Source organism: Corvus moneduloides, chromosome 30 (assembly GCF_009650955.1).
Source record: "Corvus moneduloides isolate bCorMon1 chromosome 30, bCorMon1.pri, whole genome shotgun sequence".
NCBI classification, from domain to species: Eukaryota; Metazoa; Chordata; class Aves; order Passeriformes; family Corvidae; genus Corvus; species Corvus moneduloides.
In genome coordinates, this window is record NC_045505.1 from 2,315,664 (window position 1) to 2,334,576 (window position 18,913).

The 18,913-nt window shown below is 60.7% G+C and overlaps 2 protein-coding genes across 3 annotated transcripts; both read left to right on the forward strand.

Moving 5' to 3' along the window:
* Positions 1 to 933: 933 nt before the first annotated feature.
* Positions 934 to 7,684, forward strand: SLC48A1 (solute carrier family 48 member 1). Of its 2 annotated transcripts, none has more exons than XM_032094200.1 (3): positions 934 to 1,103; positions 5,049 to 5,216; positions 6,660 to 7,684. In XM_032094200.1, the coding sequence occupies exons 1-3, from the start codon at positions 965 to 967 to the stop codon at positions 6,794 to 6,796; spliced, it is 444 nt and encodes a 147-aa protein (XP_031950091.1). In that variant the 5' UTR covers positions 934 to 964; the 3' UTR covers positions 6,797 to 7,684. The 2 variants fall into 2 exon arrangements, with proteins under 2 accessions (XP_031950091.1, XP_031950090.1); XM_032094199.1 differs by lacking the exon at positions 934 to 1,103 and adding an exon at positions 4,510 to 4,973 and having other exon boundaries at positions 5,096 to 5,216.
* Positions 7,685 to 13,727: 6,043 nt separating this feature from the next.
* Positions 13,728 to 18,564, forward strand: LOC116436712 (twist-related protein 2-like). Its single transcript, XM_032094011.1, has 2 exons — positions 13,728 to 14,607; positions 18,531 to 18,564. The coding sequence occupies exon 1, from the start codon at positions 14,129 to 14,131 to the stop codon at positions 14,600 to 14,602; it is 474 nt and encodes a 157-aa protein (XP_031949902.1). The 5' UTR covers positions 13,728 to 14,128; the 3' UTR covers positions 14,603 to 14,607; positions 18,531 to 18,564.
* Positions 18,565 to 18,913: the final 349 nt, after the last annotated feature.

Sequence of the window (18,913 nt, forward strand, 5' to 3'; positions counted from 1 at the left end):
GGCGGGTCCCTGTCCCGGTCCCGGGGCGTGTCCCGTTGCCGTGGGCGGGTCCCTGTCCCGTTCCCGGGGCGTGTCCCGGTGCCGTGGGCGGGTCCCTGTCCCGTTCCCGGGGCGAGTCCCGTTGCCGTGGGCGGGTCCCTGTCCCGTTCCCGGGGCGTGTCCCGGTGCCGGGGGCGTGTCCCGGTGCCGTGCGCGTGTCCCTGTCCCGTTCCCGTGGGCGTGTCCCTGTCCCGTTCCCGGGGCGTGTCCCGGTCCCGTGGGCGGGTCCCTGTCCCGCTCCCGGGGCGTGTCCCGGTGCCGGGGGCGGGTCCCTGTCCCTTTCCCGGGGCGTGTCCCGGTGCCGGGGGCGGGTCCCTGTCCCGTTCCCGGGGCGTGTCCCGGTGCCGGGGGCGGGTCCCTGTCCCGTTCCCGGGGCGTGTCCCTGTCCCGTGGGCGGGTCCCTGTCCCGTTCCGTGGGCGTGTCCCGTTCCCGTGGGCGGGTCCCTCTCCCGGTCCCGGGGCGTGTCCCGGTGCCGGGGGCGTGTCCCTGTCCCGTGGGCGGGTTCCTGTCCCTTTCCCGGGGCGTGTCCCTGCCCCGTGGGCGGGTCCCTGTCCCGTTCCGTGGGCGTGTCCCGTTCCCGTGGGCGGGTCCCTCTCCCGGTCCCGGGGCGTGTCCCCGTGCCGGGGGCGTGTCCCTGTCCCGTGGGCGGGTTCCTGTCCCGTTCCCGGGGCGTGTCCCTGCCCCGTGGGCGGGTTCCTGTCCCGATCCCGGGGCGTGTCCCGGTGCCGTGGGCGGGTTCCTGTCCCGCTCCCGGGGCGTGTCCCGGTGCCGGGGGCGGGTTCCTGTCCCGCTCCCGGGGCGTGTCCCGGTGCCGGGGGCGGGTTCCTGTCCCGCTCCCGGGGCGTGTCCCGGTGCCGGGGGCGGGTTCCTGTCCCGCTCCCGGGGCGTGTCCCGGTGCCGGGGGCGGGCCGCGCTGAGGCCGCCATGGCGCTGCGCGGGGCTCTGGCGCTCCGTGTCGCCTACGCGTCCTTCGGCGCCCTGAGCGGCCTCTCGGCCTTCTGCGCCTGGAGCGCCGTGCCCGCGCTGCGCCAGCCCGGCACGGCCGCGGCCGGGGGGCTCTCGGGTACGGGGCCGGGGGGCGAGGGGGCGCCGGGCCGGGGCTGTGAGGGCTGAGGGGGCTCCGGGTGAGGGAGGGCATCGGGGCCGGCGGCGTGAGGGGGCTGAGCCTGAGGGAGCGGGTGGGGGCAGCGATGGGGCCGAGAAGCCCCTTCCTGAGCCCTGAGGGAGCTGGGGGGGCGTGAGAGCTGAGGGGGGAGTGAGGAGCCCCTTCCCCGGAGCTGAGGGGGCTGTGAGGGGTGTGAGCGGGTCCAGGGCGATGGTGGGGCCGAGGAGCCCCTTCCCCAGGGCTGAGGGGAGGTTTGAGGGGGGATCTCAGGGCTGAGGGGGTGTTGGGAGGGGTGTCAGAGCTATGGGGGTGTCAGGCAGCAGTGGGGCCGAGGAGCCCCTTCCCCAGGGCTGAGGGGAGGTTTGAGGGGGGATCTCAGGGCTGAGGGGGGTTTGGGAGGGGTGTCAGGGCTTTGGGTGGTGTCAGGGCAGCAATGGGGCCGAGGAGCCCCTTCCCCAGGGCTGAGGGGAGGTTTGAGGGGGGTGTCAGGGTTATGGGGGTGTCAGGACAGAAATGGGGCCGAGGAGCCCCTTCCCCAGGGGGGTGTCAGGGCTGTGGGGGTGTCAGGACAGAAATGGGGCCGAGGAGCCCCTTTCCTGGGACTGAGGTTTTTAGGGAAGCAAAGAAATCCTCCTGATTTCCCCAAATGCTGGAAGCAGCTGTGCCAGACCGCTCTGGAAGAGGGATTTGGATCACAGGGGTAAAACTGTACCGTAATATGCCCAGAAATCTGGGAGATTCGGGTGTCTGTGGCTCTGGGTTAATGATTGGGTCGGAGCAGGACAGAGTCCTGCAGCTCCAGGGCTTCCCTGGCTGAACTCCTGGAGGAAGAGTAGAAAGAAAAGTTAAAATTTAGAAAGCATCCAGGGATGAGGTGCGGGACTGGGCTCATCTCTGCTTCCTCTCCCTCCAAAAAAAAGCTTTTAATTCCAGCTGGAACTGGGATTCAGCAGCGAATTCCCACACTTTGCTTTGCTGGGTGGCACAAAGCCGGGGGGTCTTGAACCAGAAACGCAGGAGAAAGAGCACATGAAGGGTTTTTCTGCTGTGTTTTGTGTTCAGGGAGGAATTCTGACAGTGGAATTTTGACAGCGAAATTTGCAGATCCTCGTTAAGGTGCCCTGATTAAGCCAAGCTCTGCCTGTTGGTCCATGTTTATCTCATTTTTAATGCCTCTGCTGTGCCTTTGGATCTGTGTTTGGGGATGTTTATCCACACACTTCCTGGCTGGAAGAATTCCTCCTGATCCCGAGGAATCTCCAGCTTTGTCTCTGCAATCAGTTTGTTGATCCTTCCCTTATCTCCCAGAGAACCTTTCCTGCTTGGGAATCAGCCCTCCAGTGCTGCCTGCGCTAAATTTCACTCATTCTCTGTTATTTACAGTCAAAACTTTATTAAACCCAAGTCTAATGTTAAAGTTCCACGGAGGGAAACCGAGGCTGGGACTGGAGCCCTCAGTTCCCTGTAATTATGGAATTCCAGGTGCTGAGCAGCCCTTCCAGTCCTTCCAGTCGGCTTTGGGAGTGAGAATCCCCCACTGCTGCCTGGAAAGAGCAGCTCCCCAATCCCCAGGATCTCCGCGGTGCAGACCTGGGACTTTTGGGATCATCCCAAATCCCAGCCCGGCCCCGTGGCCCTGTTGGAGGCAGAAACTCCCGGCGGGGGCTGTAGCTCCATCCCAGACCCCAGAAAGTCCTTCCCTGGCTCTCCCCAGGGGTTTCGTTCCATTTCCACCCAGTCGTGGGGGCTTTGGAGACTCTTGGAGTTTTAAGAACACCTGAGAAACGGAAGGAGTGGAAGCTGAACTCGGGGTCAGCTGCAACACCAGAATATTCCAAAGGTTCCTCTCGTTCCGGAGCTGTTTCCCTAAAATATTTCAGTGTGGATCCCCAGCAGTTTTGGCAGGAAAACCCCCCCGTTTCTGACCTATTCCAAACCCAGCTGAGGCTCCTGGGATCCCCCAGGAGAGGCAAAGTTTGGAAAACATGGAAATGGCAACATTTCAGTTGGCAAAGCTCCGGCTCCTGTTGGAGTGGGGATTTCAGCTCATTCCAGCTGATGCTGCAGCTGGAGTGGATAAAAGGGACTTGTTTAGCTGGAAAAGGACTGAAGGCTTTGTAAACACACGGGGAAAAAAAATGTCTTGGAATTGATCACCATTTTCTGGGACTTTGCGGGGAGTTTTTAATGTCATTTTTCATTTTTACCCTCATTTCCTTTGCCATCACCACCCGTTTGGAGCTGGAATCGGGATGCTCCTTGCAGGAGTGCTGGAATCAGGGGGCACCTTGCGGAATAACTCCGTGGTTTTTTGTGTTTGTTTGGGGATTTTTTTTTTTGGCCTCTGCTGCAGATTTGTTGTTTTTCCCCGGGATCTCCGTGTGGGACACAGGGCCCTGCCGTGAGCACGTGGAGCTGAGCTCGTTCCCAACAAACATCCCTGCTTTCCCTGGGATTGAAGGATCTCCTCGGGGAGGAGCAGGCGACTGACAAAACCTGGTGTTTGTCCCAGTTTTTGTTTGGATGTTTGTAGAGAGGGAAAGTTTGTTTCCCTTGAGCTCAAACAACCCAGATATTATCCAAATATTTGGGTCTGCTGGTTGGGAGGGGGGGGGGGGGGGAATTGTGCCCCGGCTTCCAGGCCTGCTTTGAACTTCTGGGATTTATTCCAGCTCCTCCCAGGGGCGCTGGGAGGGTTTTGTGTTTTAACCAGGAATTGATCTAGTCCCGATACCTGTGAGCTCCTCTCTCCTTGCCTCAGGTGGGGCTCTTTGGGGTTGTTTCCTTTTCCTGGGGCTTTGTGTCCCTGGGATAATTGGAGTTGGATTCAGAGGGAGCTTCCCTGTGGGAAATCCTTGTGGATTGTGTCTGATGGAGGAGCTCCTGCTCCAGGGCCACTGCAGCCCTCGGGTGTGGGGTGAATCCACAGGGATTTTTTTGTGTTTTTATGGAGGCGTTTGGGTGTTGTTTTAACCCAGGGTGGGACTGGAGCTGTCCAGGCTCTGCTGCTGCTCCGGGGTTTTGTCCCGTGGCTCAGGGTTTAGGGACAAAGTGCTTTAGGGAAGGAGGAGGGGATCTGGGGGGAATCCCTGAGGTGCAAACCTGCAGCTCCTGCAGTCAGTCACCCCAAGCTTTCAATAAGTTACAACTTTTATTTCATTTCCCTGGAAAAGTCGTTTGAAGCCCTCAGTTTTTGAGGTGGTGTTTTGGCCCAGAGCTGCCCCTGGGGAGCTGGGCCGGGGCTTGGATCGGGGTCAGGGGAACTCGAGGGGCTCAGGTGCTGCCCTCTCCACCCAGAGCTCGGGGCGGCAGCGGCGATTTTGGGGTGGGAACACCAAACCTTGACTCAGCATTTGGGTCCATTCTGCTGAGTCATCGGGGCCAGCTCAGCAGGGAGCAGCTTTTTGCTGACTCAAAACCCCAAGTTCCCTATTTCAGTCGGAAATGTGGGCTGGAAGCGCTGGAGCCCGGGGCATGAGGAAGTGGGGGAGGTGGATTTTGGGGAAGCTGAGGGCTCAGCTCTGTCACCAGACCCTGGGGCAGTGTTTGGGGAGCGGTGACTCTGCAGTTGTGGCCGTGGCATCTGCCCTGCTCCCAAATCCCTCCTGCCAGCACGGGGGGATTGGTCATGGAGCATCTGGTGGGGGTCCCAGGGTGGGAATCCGGCCTGTCCTGAGCAGGGAATGTGGCCACGGGGGGCTGAGGGGCAGCAGGTCCTGGCAGCCACAGGGATGGGTTGGGCAGGAGGGGCTGAGGGGCCGTTCTGATGTCCCTGCTGTCACCTGGACAGGTGTCCTGCTGTTGCCAGGTGTTCCCTGGAGCTCCCAGGTGCTCTGGGGGGGTTGGGCTGTGTTTTACCTGTCCATGGGTGCCGTTCTGATGTCCCTGCTGTCACCTGGACAGGTGTGCTGGCGCTCTGGGCCCTAATCACGCATGTGATGTACCTGCAGGATTACTGGAGGACCTGGTTAAAAGGGCTGAGGTTCTTCCTCTGCGTCGGGATCCTCTTCTCCGCCCTCTCCGGGCTGGGCTTCTGCGCCTTCCTGGCCCTGGCCATCACCCAGCACCAGTGTGAGTACTGGGAGGGACTGGGAATACTGGGAGGGGATTCAGGGGACAGAGCAGGGCTGGGGGTGCTCCTGCCACCTCCTCGTGTGGGGCCGGGCTGCAGGGATGTCACCAAATTTCCCTGCCCTGCTGGGATATTGCTGCCACAGGAGCCATCCCGAGGCCACCCCGCCATCCAAAAAACCTGGAATTGCCTCATTTCCATGACAAAGTCCCCAAAAAACCTGGGAATTTCCTCCTTTCCATGACTTAAGGTCGAGTCCATCCCTCCTGGAGCAGCTCCAAGCCCGAGGCCTCAGCGCTGACTCAGCATTCCCTGCTCCAAACCCCTGAACGTTCCCTAAGGAACGGCTCCAAATCCCTCCCGCGATCTCCTTGGCCCCAGACCAAAGGGAGAACGTTTGGGGGTTGTTTTCTTGGAGGTTTTCTGTGTTTGTTGTTTGTTGAGAAGCCCCACGGGGTTGTCCTGGGGTGGGGGGTAGAGAAGCTGTGTGGGGTCACAACCCCAAAAACACCCCTTGGCTCAGCCTAAAGAAACTCCCCGTGGAGTTTTCCTGGTGCAAAGGGATGAAAATCCATGTGTGAAATCCTTAAAAATACAGATATGAAGGGAAAACCAAATATTTGCCTTCCCCTCCTTTCTTGGAGACGGGAGGAAAAACTGTTTGGGGAGAAAATTGGGTTTTTTTAGGGAAAGTCCTAATCTGGGGCAAGGTAGAACCCCTGCACAAGGGAATGATTTTAGGGCTGGGACACGGAATGACTGGAATTTACCAGGAAAATGCTGCTTTGTGCGTTCCTCAAACCAATCCTCTCCATTTTTGGTGACCTTCCCCCAGGCAGCTCAAGCTGGGATTGTTTTCCCCACCTGGTTCTGGAAGCGTCCCTCAAATTTGGTGACAAAACAACCCCAAACGTTGACAGGGGATGTGGCACCGCTGAGGTGCCCTCAAAAAGCAGAGCCAGCCCCCCCTGGCTTCAAAGGAAGAGGCAGCTTTAGGATAAACAAAGAGGAAATGGGCAGATTTCTCCCAAAAGAGGCTGTTCCTGGCGTTCCCCGAGCAGGGCTGGTCCCACCTGCACAAGGGATCAGTGAATATTTATGGAAGTTAAATATTGATCCCACCAAGCAAGAAAAGCATCTCTAGAAGGAGGAATTGGTTTTTTGCCTCTTTTTTCCCTGCGATGTGAAGTTTTGGAAGAGGAGGGAGAGAGGGGTGCGAACCGAGCTGCAGCTCGGGGTGGTTTCCTTGAGCCAAATCCAAGAATTCCCGCAAATCCCATCCCTGAACCGAGTTTAGGGGGGGTGGCAGAGCTGAGGAAATCATCCCATGCCAGTGGAATTCCAGGGAATACAGCGCCGTGCTGCCCTCGGGGGCTGTGCAGAGCTCCCAGGGGCTGGAATTTTCACCGAATCCCTGTTTTTTTGGTTCTTTTTTTTGCCAGCCCTGACTGACCCCAAGAGCTACTACCTGTCGTGCGTGTGGAGCTTCATGGCTCTCAAGTGGGCGCTGCTGCTGAGCCTCTACTCGCACCGGTACCGCGCCGAGTTCGCCGACATCAGCATCCTCAGCGACTTCTGAGCTCCTGGGAGAGGCGCGGAGCAGGGAGGAGAGGCAGACACGGAGCAGGAGCCCCGGTCCCGGCGCCGCGGGGGTGTCCGTCCGTCTGTCTGTCTTGTCTGTCTGTCCGCACAGGGGCTTTTTCCTGCTGGCTTTTCCTCACCCATCGCTGCTCGTTCCGGGGGGGGAGGGAAGGGAAGGACTCGGTGCCCGGAGCTCGGAGCTCTCCGTGCCGCCCCAGGGCAGCTCCCGGGGGTGGCAGTCCCCGCCTGTGTCACCGCCCTGCTCCTTTGTCACCTCTGTGCTCCTGCCGGGAGCTCCCAGCCGGGCCCTGCCTCTCCGTGGTTTTGGGGTTTGGGCTTCCCCGAGGTCTGGGGGAGGAGCGCAGCTCATCCCAAAGCTCGCAGGGCTGGGAATGCTGCTCCCGGCTGCTCTCCGGGGTCGTTTGAAAAAGGAATGGGATCCCATGTTTAACCATAAATGCCGTATTTAACGCTTGAAGTTGCAGCAGCGGGTGTGTGGGGAGAGGGGTGGTTGGGGGAAAGGGGTGCAGGGCCAAGGCCTGGCCTGCCCAAGCCTCAGGGAGAGGGTTCCTGGGGAAAAATAGGGAAAAGTTTTTGTGGAAGCAGGAGGAGAGGGGAGGGGACAGGGGCTCCTCAGGTGACCCCATGGATCGAGAAGCACCTTTGGGCTGAGGCTGTGACCTGCTGGAGTCCCTAAACCCAGCCCCTGGGCCGTGTTCTAGCCCTGGAGTTTCCACTCCACATCCCGGCTTTTTAAAGGATCCTGTGTGTAAATATTCCCTCTATTTTTACATGGATTCCTCCTGGTTCGCTCCTCGGGGGTGCCGGGGTCGGTGCCACCCTCGCTATCACCCTGTGCCACCACAAATACAGCGCTCCCTCACCAGCCTGGCTGCACTGGAATTCCCTGGGATCCCGGGACGCGGCGGGAGCTGGGAAGGACGGGTGGGAATGGCACCTTTGGCTTTTTGGGGTGATGGGGAGCGTTCAGCTGCTCACTTCCTCATCCACAGGCGGTTCTGAGGTGGCTTTCCCCCCTCACAAATCCCTTGGGATTCAGGGATTTCAGCCCAAAGGTATTTTTGGGGAAGCGGTGGTGTTTCCATCCCTTTTCCCTGGAAACAGGCGAGGGGCAGGGGGGCTTCAGGGAGGCTTTGGGGTCAGCCCTGAGTGAGTTCCCATTCCCAGCCCCATCCCAATCCCATCACTGACCGTGAGATGGGATCCAGGGGAGGGGACGCAGCGGGGACCCCGGGACCCCTCGGGTGCAGGACCCGCAGGAGCCGCCAGAGGGCGGCAGTGGCACAGCCCGGGCCGGGGCCGGGGCGCGAGCGAGACCCCAAAACCACCTGGGACACCCCAAAAACGGGGACGTCTCCAAAACAGGGACATCCCTGTGCCCGGGGGCCACCGAGGAGCTCAGCGTGGCCCTGCAGGGGGGACCCGAGTCCCCACAGTGACCCAGCCCTGGGGTGAGGTCTCGCTCCGAGGGAAGGAATTCCCGGCTGGAATTCCCTGCCCGTTCCCTGGCACTGGGACAGGAGGGGACAGAAGTTCTAGTGGCTCCAAAGACTTCCCAGGAGTCTCAAATCTGTCCCCTCGCCCTGACCCCTTCTCTCCCCACAGGCCCCACAAAGTCCCAGCCACCCTGCCCCGTTCTCCAGCTGCACCAGCCTTTCCCAGCCCCATTTTTCATGGAATTGCCCAGTTTTCCCTTTGCAGCGTTCCTTACTCCCTGGCGCTGGACAGTGTGAGGAATCTTCAGGAACTGAGGAGCCTCTGCTGGATTTTAGGGGGTATTTGGGCTCGTGGAGAGCCCTCGTGGCTCCCACTGTCACCAGCACCTCACTGGGACCCACTGGGGGGTCTCGTCACCTCCCGAGGGTCCGGCGGTGGCCCCGATCCCCCTTTTCCTGCCCGGGGAGGGATTCAAAGGCACCCGAAGGAAAACAACAGATTTTTTGCATTTTCCCAATCTGCTCTCAAGATGTGGCGAGGGCGGAAGCGGCGCCTCAAAGGCTCCGGATGAGCCTCGTGGGGCTGGGGGGACCCTCCAGGAGGCTCTGGGGGAGGGAGGTGCTGGGGACACCGTCCTCGCGTGCAGGGACACAAATCCCGGCTGGGTGTCCCCAGCGTGGCTCTGGGGGTGTCCCTCAGCTCCGGGAGCTGCAGCAGAGGGGTCCTGGGGCTTCCAGAGGGACCCAGGGGTGCTGCTGGCCTTGGGGACAGGCTGAGCTTGGGGACGGGCCTGGAGGGACCTGCAGGAGGGTCACGGGTCCCTGTTCCCAGGGGAATCCTGATGGAGCCACAGCGGGTCCCATCCTTCCTCTGGAAGTCTGCGCCGTTCCCTGGGAACGGGGGCTGGAAGCGGGAATGTGCCAGGCACAGCCAGGGACAGGGAGAGTGCCCCAAGCCTTCCAGGACACGGCGATGCCACCATGGTGTCCCTGCTCCCTGGATCCGCCTGGACACAGCGCTGGCTCAGCCTGGATTTGCCCTTTGTTCCCTGGCTGGGAAAAAGCAGAAAATCCCCCAAATTCCACCTCACTCACGGCATCCCGAGGGTCTGGAAGGGAGAGAGAGGATGGGACAAGGGAGACGGTGAGGAAGAGTCCCTGAGGAAGAGCTTGGGGCTGGAGCCAGGAATCCCAGAGGAGTCTCCTGGCTCCCAGGGGCTGTGGCCAGCTGGGAGGGCGCCGGACACACGGACACGAGCCCAGTCCTGCCGCCGTTCCCGAGGGAATCCGTGCTCCAGCCAGGGGGTTGGGTAGGAAGTGGCAGCGGGATTAAAGGTCCCTAACAGAGCAGTTTTGGTGTCGGGATGAACTCACCGGAGCTGGGGGAGCTGGGACGGAGCCAGGGCTGGGAGAGGGGGGCGAACATCACACACAGAACTGGGAATGGTTATTTTTAGGACAATTCTCAGCTTGGAGAGCAACCAAGGGAATAAAACGGTTCAATATGGGCCCGGTGCTTAACGAGGAGGCTGAAAATCCCTGGGCTAGGATATCTGGGAAGAGCCTTCGGGATGGGGTTTGTGGAGAGCCTGAGGGGGCCAAGGCACAGCTCGGCTGAGGGGTCATCGGGGGGTCCCTCTGCTCCTTCGCAGCCTGGAGCTGGGCTGGAGCCACTTCCCATGGAAGGGTCAATGCTCCTCTTCCTCCTCAACCGGGAACAGGAGAGAAGGATGGGGGAAAAGAGCTGGAAAGCCGGGAATGGGCTGGAATAACGACCAGAGGGAAATAGCAGCCCCCTCCTCCCGCCTTTCCCTTGTGGTGGCTCTGCCTCACTTTTAAGTGGCTTTTACCCCTTTTTTAGGCCAATAAACCCCAACCAAATCCATCCCCTCCAGCCCTCAGGAAACCCCAAATCCCATGAGACCCCCGGGATCCCCCTGAGGACCCCAAACTCCCACGACACCAGGACGTTTCCCTTCTCCAGCCTGGAAAAAACCCTTTTATTCCTAACGATGAAGAAGATGTGGAGCTGGAGGGTTCCCCTTCCCTGATGGAGAGGGATCAACCTTTTGGAAAACCGGGAGAGGGGGGACCCCGGGGTGTTCGTGGCTCCGTCCCTTCCTCCTCCACCTTTTCATAAACCCCAAAATTCAACTCCACATTTTGCAGCCCCAAAATCCTGGGAGCTTTGAGTTGATCCATGAGCCCCATAAAGCCCAACAATCGGAGAGAAACCCAACCCCACCCCGCCCCCCCCCCCCCCGCCTGCTCCGTGGAGATCAAACGCCTTTTAATCGGAATAGAATTTCCTGGGATGAAATGAGGAAAATCTGTCGCTCGCATCCGCCCGGCAGCCGCTCCCCAGCCCCGGGCTCGTCCTCAAGGAGTTTTCCCTCCCCGTCCCTTTGCCCCTCATCCCCCCCAACCCACGGAGCATCGCGGGAGCCCCGTGGGGAGCCCGGAGCCCACTCGGGCCACGGCCACCCCGGGAATCTGCCCCGGAATCCCTCTGGAAAGGCAGCGCAGGGAATGGGCCCCGGCAGCCCCGCTCCGAAGCACCGGGAACTCGTTCCAGCCGCCGAGGGAGAGTTTTCCTTTCATCTCCGGCCAGGGGTTGAGCCGGGCCTTTCGTCTCTCCCCAGACACGGCTTTGAAGGCTCCGGGGGTGTCCCAGATGTGCTGCGGGGCTGGGAGGGGGTGGGGCAGCTCCGGGATCGGGGGAGCTCTGGGAGAGCGGGGTCCTTCCCTCCGGGGCAGCTGAGGGGCTCCTGCCAGACACCCCCACCCTGGATGGTCTGAGGGGCTGGGGACACCCAGGCCTTGGGGACATCCGCGGGTGGTGGCTCTGGGTGTGGTTTGCAGCTCCAGGGGCTTTTCTGAGTTTGGCCCAGGAGAGAGGCAGGAACCTGAGTCAGCTCCGAGGGATCCCAGAGCTGCTCCCACAAAAATAACTCAGCGTTCCCTGGGATCTGGTTCCAGCCATCCGTCTGTCCATCCCTCCATCCATCCATCCATCCCTCCATCCATCCATCCATCCATCCATCCATCCATCCGTCCATCCATCCATCCATCCGTCCATCCATCCATCCCAGAGCTGCTCCCACAAAAATTACTCAGCGTTCCCTGGGATGTGGTTCCAGCCATCCATCCATCCCTCCATCCGTCCATCCATCCCTCCATCCATCCGTCCATCCGGGGCTGATCCCGACATTCCCAACATTCCCAGCTCCGTGCTGGGAGAACTCAGGACAGCTCCTGGCAGTGAGACCCCGCTCCTGGTGCTTCACCCCTTTGATGGCCAGATGGGAGCAGATGGGGAAGAAAAAGGGGAATTTTCCGTGTTGGAATTAAGTGGAACAGGATGGGCCCGGCCTGGGGGGGGCAGCATCCATGGGCTCCCTCCCTCGCCTCATCCCGCAGCTCATCCCGACCCCATCCCTGGGGAAAACACTGGGATCGCTCCCAGTCCCCCAGGGACCCCCTGCACCCCCTCAACCCCCCCTGACCCCGCAGGGGCAGCGCGGAGTGGCCGCGTTTCACCGACATCTCTGAGTTCTGACGGATCCCGGCGCGTTCCGGGAGTGTGAGGTCACTGGGCTGGGAAAAAGGATCCTGGGGCCATCCATCAGCCCGGGATCAAAGCACCCCGCAGGTTCCCGTTCCCAGCCCGATCCCCGCGCCCCAAATTCCCCGCGGTTGCCACGGCAACCACACGCGGCGCGGATGCTCCGCGTTTTTGGCCGCCCCGCAGCTGTTTCCACTCGAGGCCGCCGTAACTGGAAAAACCTGCGGGTCCCAAGGCGCTTCCCGGCCTCCAGGGGCAGCGGCTATTCCTGGCTCCCTTTCATGTTCCCCATTTATCAGCGTTATCCTCATTTTTTTTTGGTTTTATTTTCACGCGGGATGAAACGGGGATTATTTTTGTCCTCTGGAACAAAGAAAAGGAGCTTGGAGAAAAAAAAAAAACCAAACAAAGCAAAACAAAACCAAACCCGCTGAAGGCATCAAACGCTTCCCTGGCACTGCCAAGGCCACCCCGAGCATGTCCCCAAGTGCCACCTCCACTTTTAAATCCCCCCAGGGATGGGGACTCCTCCCCTGCCCTGGGCTGGACAGCCTTTCCCAGGAGGAATTTTCCCCATATCCAACCTAAACCTTTGGTGGCACCACTCGAGGCTGTTTCCTGCTGTCCTGTCCCTTGTCCCCTGGGAGGAAATTCCCCTGAAGACCCCCCCAAAAGCTTCCTGAGGGGTGATGGATGTGAGGGGCTGGGGGAAAACCAGGAGGGGACGTGTCCAGAGGGGTCGGGAATTGGTGGGAATTGGGAATTCAAATCTCCCATCTGGTGACTTCTCCCTGAGTCAAGTGAGCTGGCCTTGGCTGAGTTGGTTTTTTTCCTTTAAGGCCTGAAATTTTCCCTGATGTGTCAAAAGCAGCACCAGAAAAACCCCCAGCGAGCTGGAGGAGTTATTGAAACCACTTTGGTGCCTCGTGACCTTTCCATGAGAAGTTTGGATGAACATCCTCCCGAAAAAACACTCACTGAAAGAACAAATTGAAATGTTTGAGGGAGAAGCTGCAAACCCTCCAAATGCGGGGACAAAAGCCCCTTGGGGTGTGGGGCTGCTCCTTCCTGCACTTCAAAGCTCATTGTGTTCCTCCCTTTGCTCCGGGATCCCAGCCCCGATCCCAAACCTCCCCTCCCCCGACCAGAACCGCTCTCTCGGCGAAATTCAATACAATTTTATTTTCTTTTAAAAGGAAAACAATAAAAAAAGAATTAATTAAGGAATAAAGGCCAGGCACAGCCTGAGCCTCAGCTGGAGCTGGTGGCAGCTCCCCAGCCCTCGGCAGCACTGCTGGAGCCCCAGATCCGGCCCCAATCCCACCCTCCCAGGGGATTCTCAGCCCCAGAGAGCAGAGAGGTCCTGCCCTTCCCCTTCCCCTTCCCCTTCCCCTTCCCCTTCCCCTTCCCCTTCCCCTTCCCCTTCCCCTTCCCCTTCCCCTTCCCCTTCCCCTTCCCCTTCCATCCAGGAGCTGCTGGATTTACTTGACAGGGATTTGGTGATGGGTGAGGGTGATGAGGGTGATGTGGGATGTTGGGAATGGAGGCAGGGGAGGGAGGGAGGGAGGGAGGGATGGATGGATAGATGGATGAAGGGATGGACAGATGGATGGATGGACGGATGGATGGATGGATGGATGGATGGATGGATGAAGGGATGGCCTGGTGGATGGACAAATGGACACAAACTCAAGCTCATTTTGGCTGAAGCCACTCCTCAAGAGCCCTACGGATGCCGATCTCCCTTTGGTTGCTTCTTCCTTTGGATTTTGGGAGTTCCTGAATCGCTCATTGCAGCCCCTGTGGCTCCACATCCCTCACAGGTGAAAGTCTCCTCCTCCACCCCAGACAAGGGGATATTTCTTTGTGGGGTCAACTGGGTTGAAAAATAATCTAAAAAAAGGCCCAACCCCCCCCCAAAAGGCACCGCTGAGCTCCATGGCTGGGGCTCCCTTGGCACCGGGAACGTCCCCCGACATCCGGGCGGCAGCCGGAGCATCTGCGCCTGAGGGCTCGGGGTGGTGGTGGGGAGGGAGAGAGGAAATCTGGAACCCATAAGCTCCAGAGCCGCTGGCGCTCCCCTGCATTGGTCTGCGCCTGGTCCGCCCCCGCCCCGCTCGCCCTATCAGCAGGAGCCGTTCCCGAAGTCATCCCAGCGCCCTCCTCTCCTGGCCCAAAGGAAAAGCCAAGGAGCTCCTTGGAAGGGCTCTGCGGGGCTTGGGGCGCCCGGGGAGCCCCGAGGGCGAATGCTCCGGGCCGTGCCTCGGGAGCCACCGCCGGCTCCTCCGCAGCCCAGGGAGCCGAGGAGATGAAGGAGGAAAACCTTTCCCCGGAGTCCCCCGAGGGCAGCGCGGCCACCAGCGAGGACGAGGCCGAGCGGCTGCCCAAGAAGAGCGGCCGCAAGCGCGGGCAGGGCCCCGGCGGAGCCCCCTCGCCGCAGGGCAAGCGCAGCCGGCGCAGCCCGGCCCCGCAGCCCCCCGAGGACGCCCACGCCCAGCGCGTCATCGCCAACGTGCGCGAGCGCCAGCGCACCCAGTCCCTCAACGACGCCTTCGCGGAGCTGCGCAAGATCATCCCCACGCTGCCCTCGGACAAGCTCAGCAAGATCCAGACGCTCAAGTTGGCCGCCCGCTACATCGACTTCCTGTGCCAGGTGCTGCAGAGCGACGAGCTGGACCACAAGGTCGCCACCAGCTGCAACTTCCTGGCCCACGAGCGGCTCAGCTACGCCTTCTCCGTATGGAGGATGGAGGGCGCCTGGTCTATGTCGGCGTCCCACTGAGCCGGGTACGTATGGCCGGGACACCGCCGTGTCCCCGCGGCTCGATCCCCGCTCGGCGCTTCAGGGACGAGGGATTTGTCCTACCGGACCCCGGAGCGGGAGGAGGTGGTGGTTTCCGAGCTGATCCCACTCAGCAGGGTCTGCTCCAGAGCAGCGGCAGGAAGGGTTTAAAAGGGGGTTTTAAAAATCTGATTTATTCCCAAACTCCGTCCTGGCCGTGCTGGGGCTGCTGAGGAGTCAAACCCACCCTGCCCTGGGGTGGCCTCATGTCCTCCAGCCTGCCCGGCTGCCCCCTGTTCCTCTCCTGGAGCGCTGCAGACAGGATGGGATCCGTGATCGCGTTGGATCCGCGGGAATTCTGCACTGCATGGGGAAGTCGGATGGACTCAGCTCCATCCAGCCACCCCCCGAGTGTCCTTCAGGACGCTGAGAGGGGAATAATCCAATTTTCAGGGGTTTAGGGCCGGGAGGAGTCAGGAACAGGAGGAGAGGAGTCGGCGACGCGCTGGCACTTCCCGCAGAGCAGGAGCAGAAAATTCCAGAGGGCATTCCCAAGCTGGGAGCTCCAGGGACGCCTCATGGGAGCCCAGCTCCCGAGAGGCCCCGCTGTCCCCCAGACAGCACTAGGGCTCCTCCTGGCTCTCCTCGAGCACTGAACTGCCCCGAATTCGAGGCCGTGGAGGTGCCAGAACTGGCTCAGGGGTTGAGCATCTCCCAGGGGATTTCGTTCGAGGATGGGCCACCTTGAAACTCCCTTTCCCAGCCCGATCCCTCCTAACCAGCAGGAAATCTGGCACTTTGCTAAATTAATGTATAGATCTCAATATTTGGGGGCTGTTTCAGACATTAAATCCTGTCCTTGCCGGGAGCTGCCCTTCGCTGGGTGACACCAGGGTCACCTCCCCTTGGGGCCGGCCAGAGGAGGAGCGTGTGGCCCCTTGTCCTCGCTTTGGGATGCCCAAAATCCTCCAGGACCAGTGGAGATGCTGAGCTCCCCGTGACTCCCTGGACCCCTCACCCTCTTCTGGGCACCCCCTTTTGGGTTTGGCAGTTTCGGGCTGGATTCTCCAGTTTTGGGGGTGTTCTGGAGGTGCTCCCAAAGGAGAGGGAAGCTGCTTGGCATGGCTTCATCCCGAATTTTGCAAAGCCTGACTGAAATCCCTTTGCCCTGGGGAGGTGGGGGAGGCTGAGCCCCCTCCCCGGCACCCCCAGACCCGTTTTTGCTCCCTCTGCGTGCAGAACCCGACGCGGCTCCGCAGCCGTCACTGACTCCCAGAGCTGTTTATTTAAGCCGAGTTCTTGGCAGGAGCTGTGCTCCCGAGATAAACAGAGGGATTAAAGACCCTTCAGTCACTCTGGAGAGCTCCCGTGAGCGCAGCGGGACCATCATTCCCGTTAAAATTGATCCCGAGTGGCTCCGTGCTTCCATCCTCCAGCTGGGGAGGGAATCCCCCTCCCTGGGCCAACCTGCAGCGTTTTCGGGTCCCGGTGAACAATCGCAGCTGGGCCGGGAGGGGAAGGGACGGGGATTCTCCCAGCAAAGCCCCAAAACCAGGGAAGGGCCGTGGGGGAAGCGGTGCCGGGCTGGGAAGGCTCCCGGGAGGGAACGAACCCGGCGCTCGCAACGGGGCTGGGATTTCCTAATGGAAAGCAGCCCCTGGATAGCGGAACTCGGGCTATTAAATATCAAAGGGGGCTGGAATAGCTGGATGTGGATGTGCCCTCGTTAACCGGGAGACATCAGCCGGGGAAAGAGGGATGGAGCCCTCAGGCAACAGAAATCACGTTTGAAGTCCCCCCCCAGCTCAGCTTTTCTCGGCAGAGTCTTGAGCACATTAAAATGGTTTCTTTCCCCGCTGGAGGAGAAAATGAGGCTGGAAGCTGGAACTGCTGGGGGGAGCGGCTGGCGGAGCCGCGAGGGCTGATGTTCCTTGCCCTTCATTTGTCTCCCTGGATTTATCGCCTCTCTCGAGTTGCCCTCACTTAATTGTCTCTCCTGAAAGACCTTGGATAAATCTTCCCTTTGGGGACTGTTGCTCTCGCCTGGAATCGGCTTTGTCTGGCGGCTGCTTCATTTGCTTTTATTTATAAACACCCCTCGCTGCTCCGGGGCACTGGGGGAGCTCGGGAACAGCTCCCATCCCTGTTCCCTGTTCCCTACTCCCTGTTCCCTATTTCCCAGCTCAGGAAATCCATCTCGAGCTGCTTTAAAAGCTGCTCCCAGATCCCTCTGCAGCCGGCAGGAAAGCAGGGATCCCTTCCCGCCCCGAATCAGTCCCTTAGAACTGGATCCAGCCCCTGGTTAAACTGGCCAGGGTGGTCCGGGACCCCCACTTTGGGGCTGAGTTCCCAGGAGAGGTGAGGAGCTGCCCAAATCCCAGTAAATCTGTTCCCGGGTGAGTCGGTGCTCCTGGGATTGGCTCCTGGCACGGAGCAGGTTTGGAGGCCAGAGGGTTCCCCCAAAGCTGCTCTTCCCAGAGCTGCCGTTTCCACTCGGGATGGACGGGGAGATGTTGGAGGGGCAGGAGGAGCCGCCCTGGATGAGGGATGTGGGACATTCCCAAAATCCCGGGCTACTCGCAGGGAATTGTCAAAGGCACAACCGGAGCTGCTGGATTCATTTTTCCAGCAAAAACCTCCATGTTTTCATTAAAAAGAGGAAAAAACCACCCAGGGAGAGCGAGCTGCTCTCCACGGCAGGGTCCCTGCACTGCTCAGGATTAGTTAAAATTAATCCAGACATAAAATCACGGATCTGGCCCTCGGGAACGTGGAAATGTCTCCGGGTTTATGGCCCCTGCAAGGAGCCGGAGCTCGCTGGAGCTGCCTCGGCCCCGGGAATGCCTCTGGAACGAGCCCGTTTTTCATCCCGGCTGTCAGGGAAGACACCCGGGAGCTGAGGGGGAGCGGGAGCTGCGGGAACGCTCGGGAGCGCCCGTGCCCGGCATCAATTCCCGTTCCTGGGGACAGAGGTGGGGATGCTGCAGGGAGGATGGGCTCGGGGAGCTCCGTGGGCTTCTCCATCCCAAATCCTGCAGGGCTGGGCTCCTCCGGAGGCTCCCGCAGCCCTCGGGCAGCCCTGAAATCCCCCTCTGAGGGCTTTTTTGGTGTTAAACCTTGTCCAACCCTCCGGAGGCTCCCGCAGCCCTCGGCAGCCGCTGAAATCCCGCCGGGAGTGCGTTTTTTGGGATCAGACTTCGCTGGGCTCAGGGAGCGAGGGGAGCTGATCCATTTTTCCATGGGCTGGGCTGAGATGGTGCTGCCTGGCCATTTTGGCTGCCCCTGGATGTGCCCATCGTCGATCCCACGGGCTCAGCCTTGGGACACATCAGCCTTTGGGGCATTTTCCCCTCTGTCCCCCATCCCCGGCATTGCCTCAGCCCTTCCCGGGGGTGAATTCCTGGAGAGTTCGATTTATCCCTCTCCAGAGGGAAAGGTCTCGGCGACTGCGCGAGGAAATGGCCGGGGACAAAGCGGGAGGGGATGGGATGAGCCCGGAGCGCCGGGGGCGCCGGGAGCACCAAGGCTGGGAAGGCGAAGCCGTTGCCCCGCAGGGATCGATCCCCTCGTGCCCCCTGAGCTGCTGGAGCCGTTCCTGAGCTCTCCCAGGAGCCGATTCCCTGCTCCATCCTCCAGCCTGGCTCCCGATCCGCCATCCCTGCACGGCCCCGGCTCCGGGAGGGCTCCCAAGGGGCTCCCAGAGATCAGATCGGCAGGAGAATCTGGGATTTTGGGTTTTTTAATTCCTGGGCTCAGGTGTGGGGGTGTTTCCAGGCACATCCCTTGCGGCTCCAGGGAAATCCGGGAAGGCGAAGCTCTGGAGGCAGCGGCCGAGGGCAGCTCTTCCCCGCTGGCTCCACAGGGGATGGGTTTGCAGGATTTTGGGAAGCTGGGCTGAGCCCAACCTGACCCTGCTGTCTCCCCCCAGGTCTCCGCCTCGGTGGAAGCGGCTCCAGCACCCGAAAAACCCCAGGAGCCTCCCCGGAGAGAGGAGGGAACGACCCCCAAAGCCCCTGACAGCCCTTGAACGTTGGGAATGGGCCCGAGGGAGCTGCAGCAGGAGCTGGTTTGGGTTGGGAGGAGCTGGTTCGGAGCTGCCGGAGGAACTCTGGGGGCTGTAATTTATTGTGGGCTCACAGGTAAGGAATGATCCCGGTTTCCTCCTCCGGGACTGCCGGGAAGCCGAGTCCTTCCCGGAGCCTCCTGGAGCTGCCTCTGGCCGGGACCGGGCAGGACAATTTCTCCGGGACGAGGGAAGGGCTGGAGCCCCCCGCGCTGGCTCCAAGGACCTCGGGGGTCCCTGTGCTTTTA

What these genes read in the sequence shown, in the direction of transcription:
- SLC48A1 (XM_032094199.1), top strand. Translation starts at nt 4,590, where the DNA reads ATGTGGGCTGGAAGCGCTGGAGCCCGGGGCATGAGGAAGTGGGGGAGG. An exon ending in GTGTTCCCTGGAGCTCCCAG is followed by an intron (nt 4,974 to 5,095) that starts GTGCTCTGGGGG and finishes ATGTACCTGCAG; the next exon opens with GATTACTGGAGGACCTGGTT. An exon ending in GGCCATCACCCAGCACCAGT is followed by an intron (nt 5,217 to 6,659) that starts GTGAGTACTGGG and finishes TTTTTTTGCCAG; the next exon opens with CCCTGACTGACCCCAAGAGC.
- LOC116436712 (XM_032094011.1), top strand. Translation starts at nt 14,129, where the DNA reads ATGAAGGAGGAAAACCTTTCCCCGGAGTCCCCCGAGGGCAGCGCGGCC.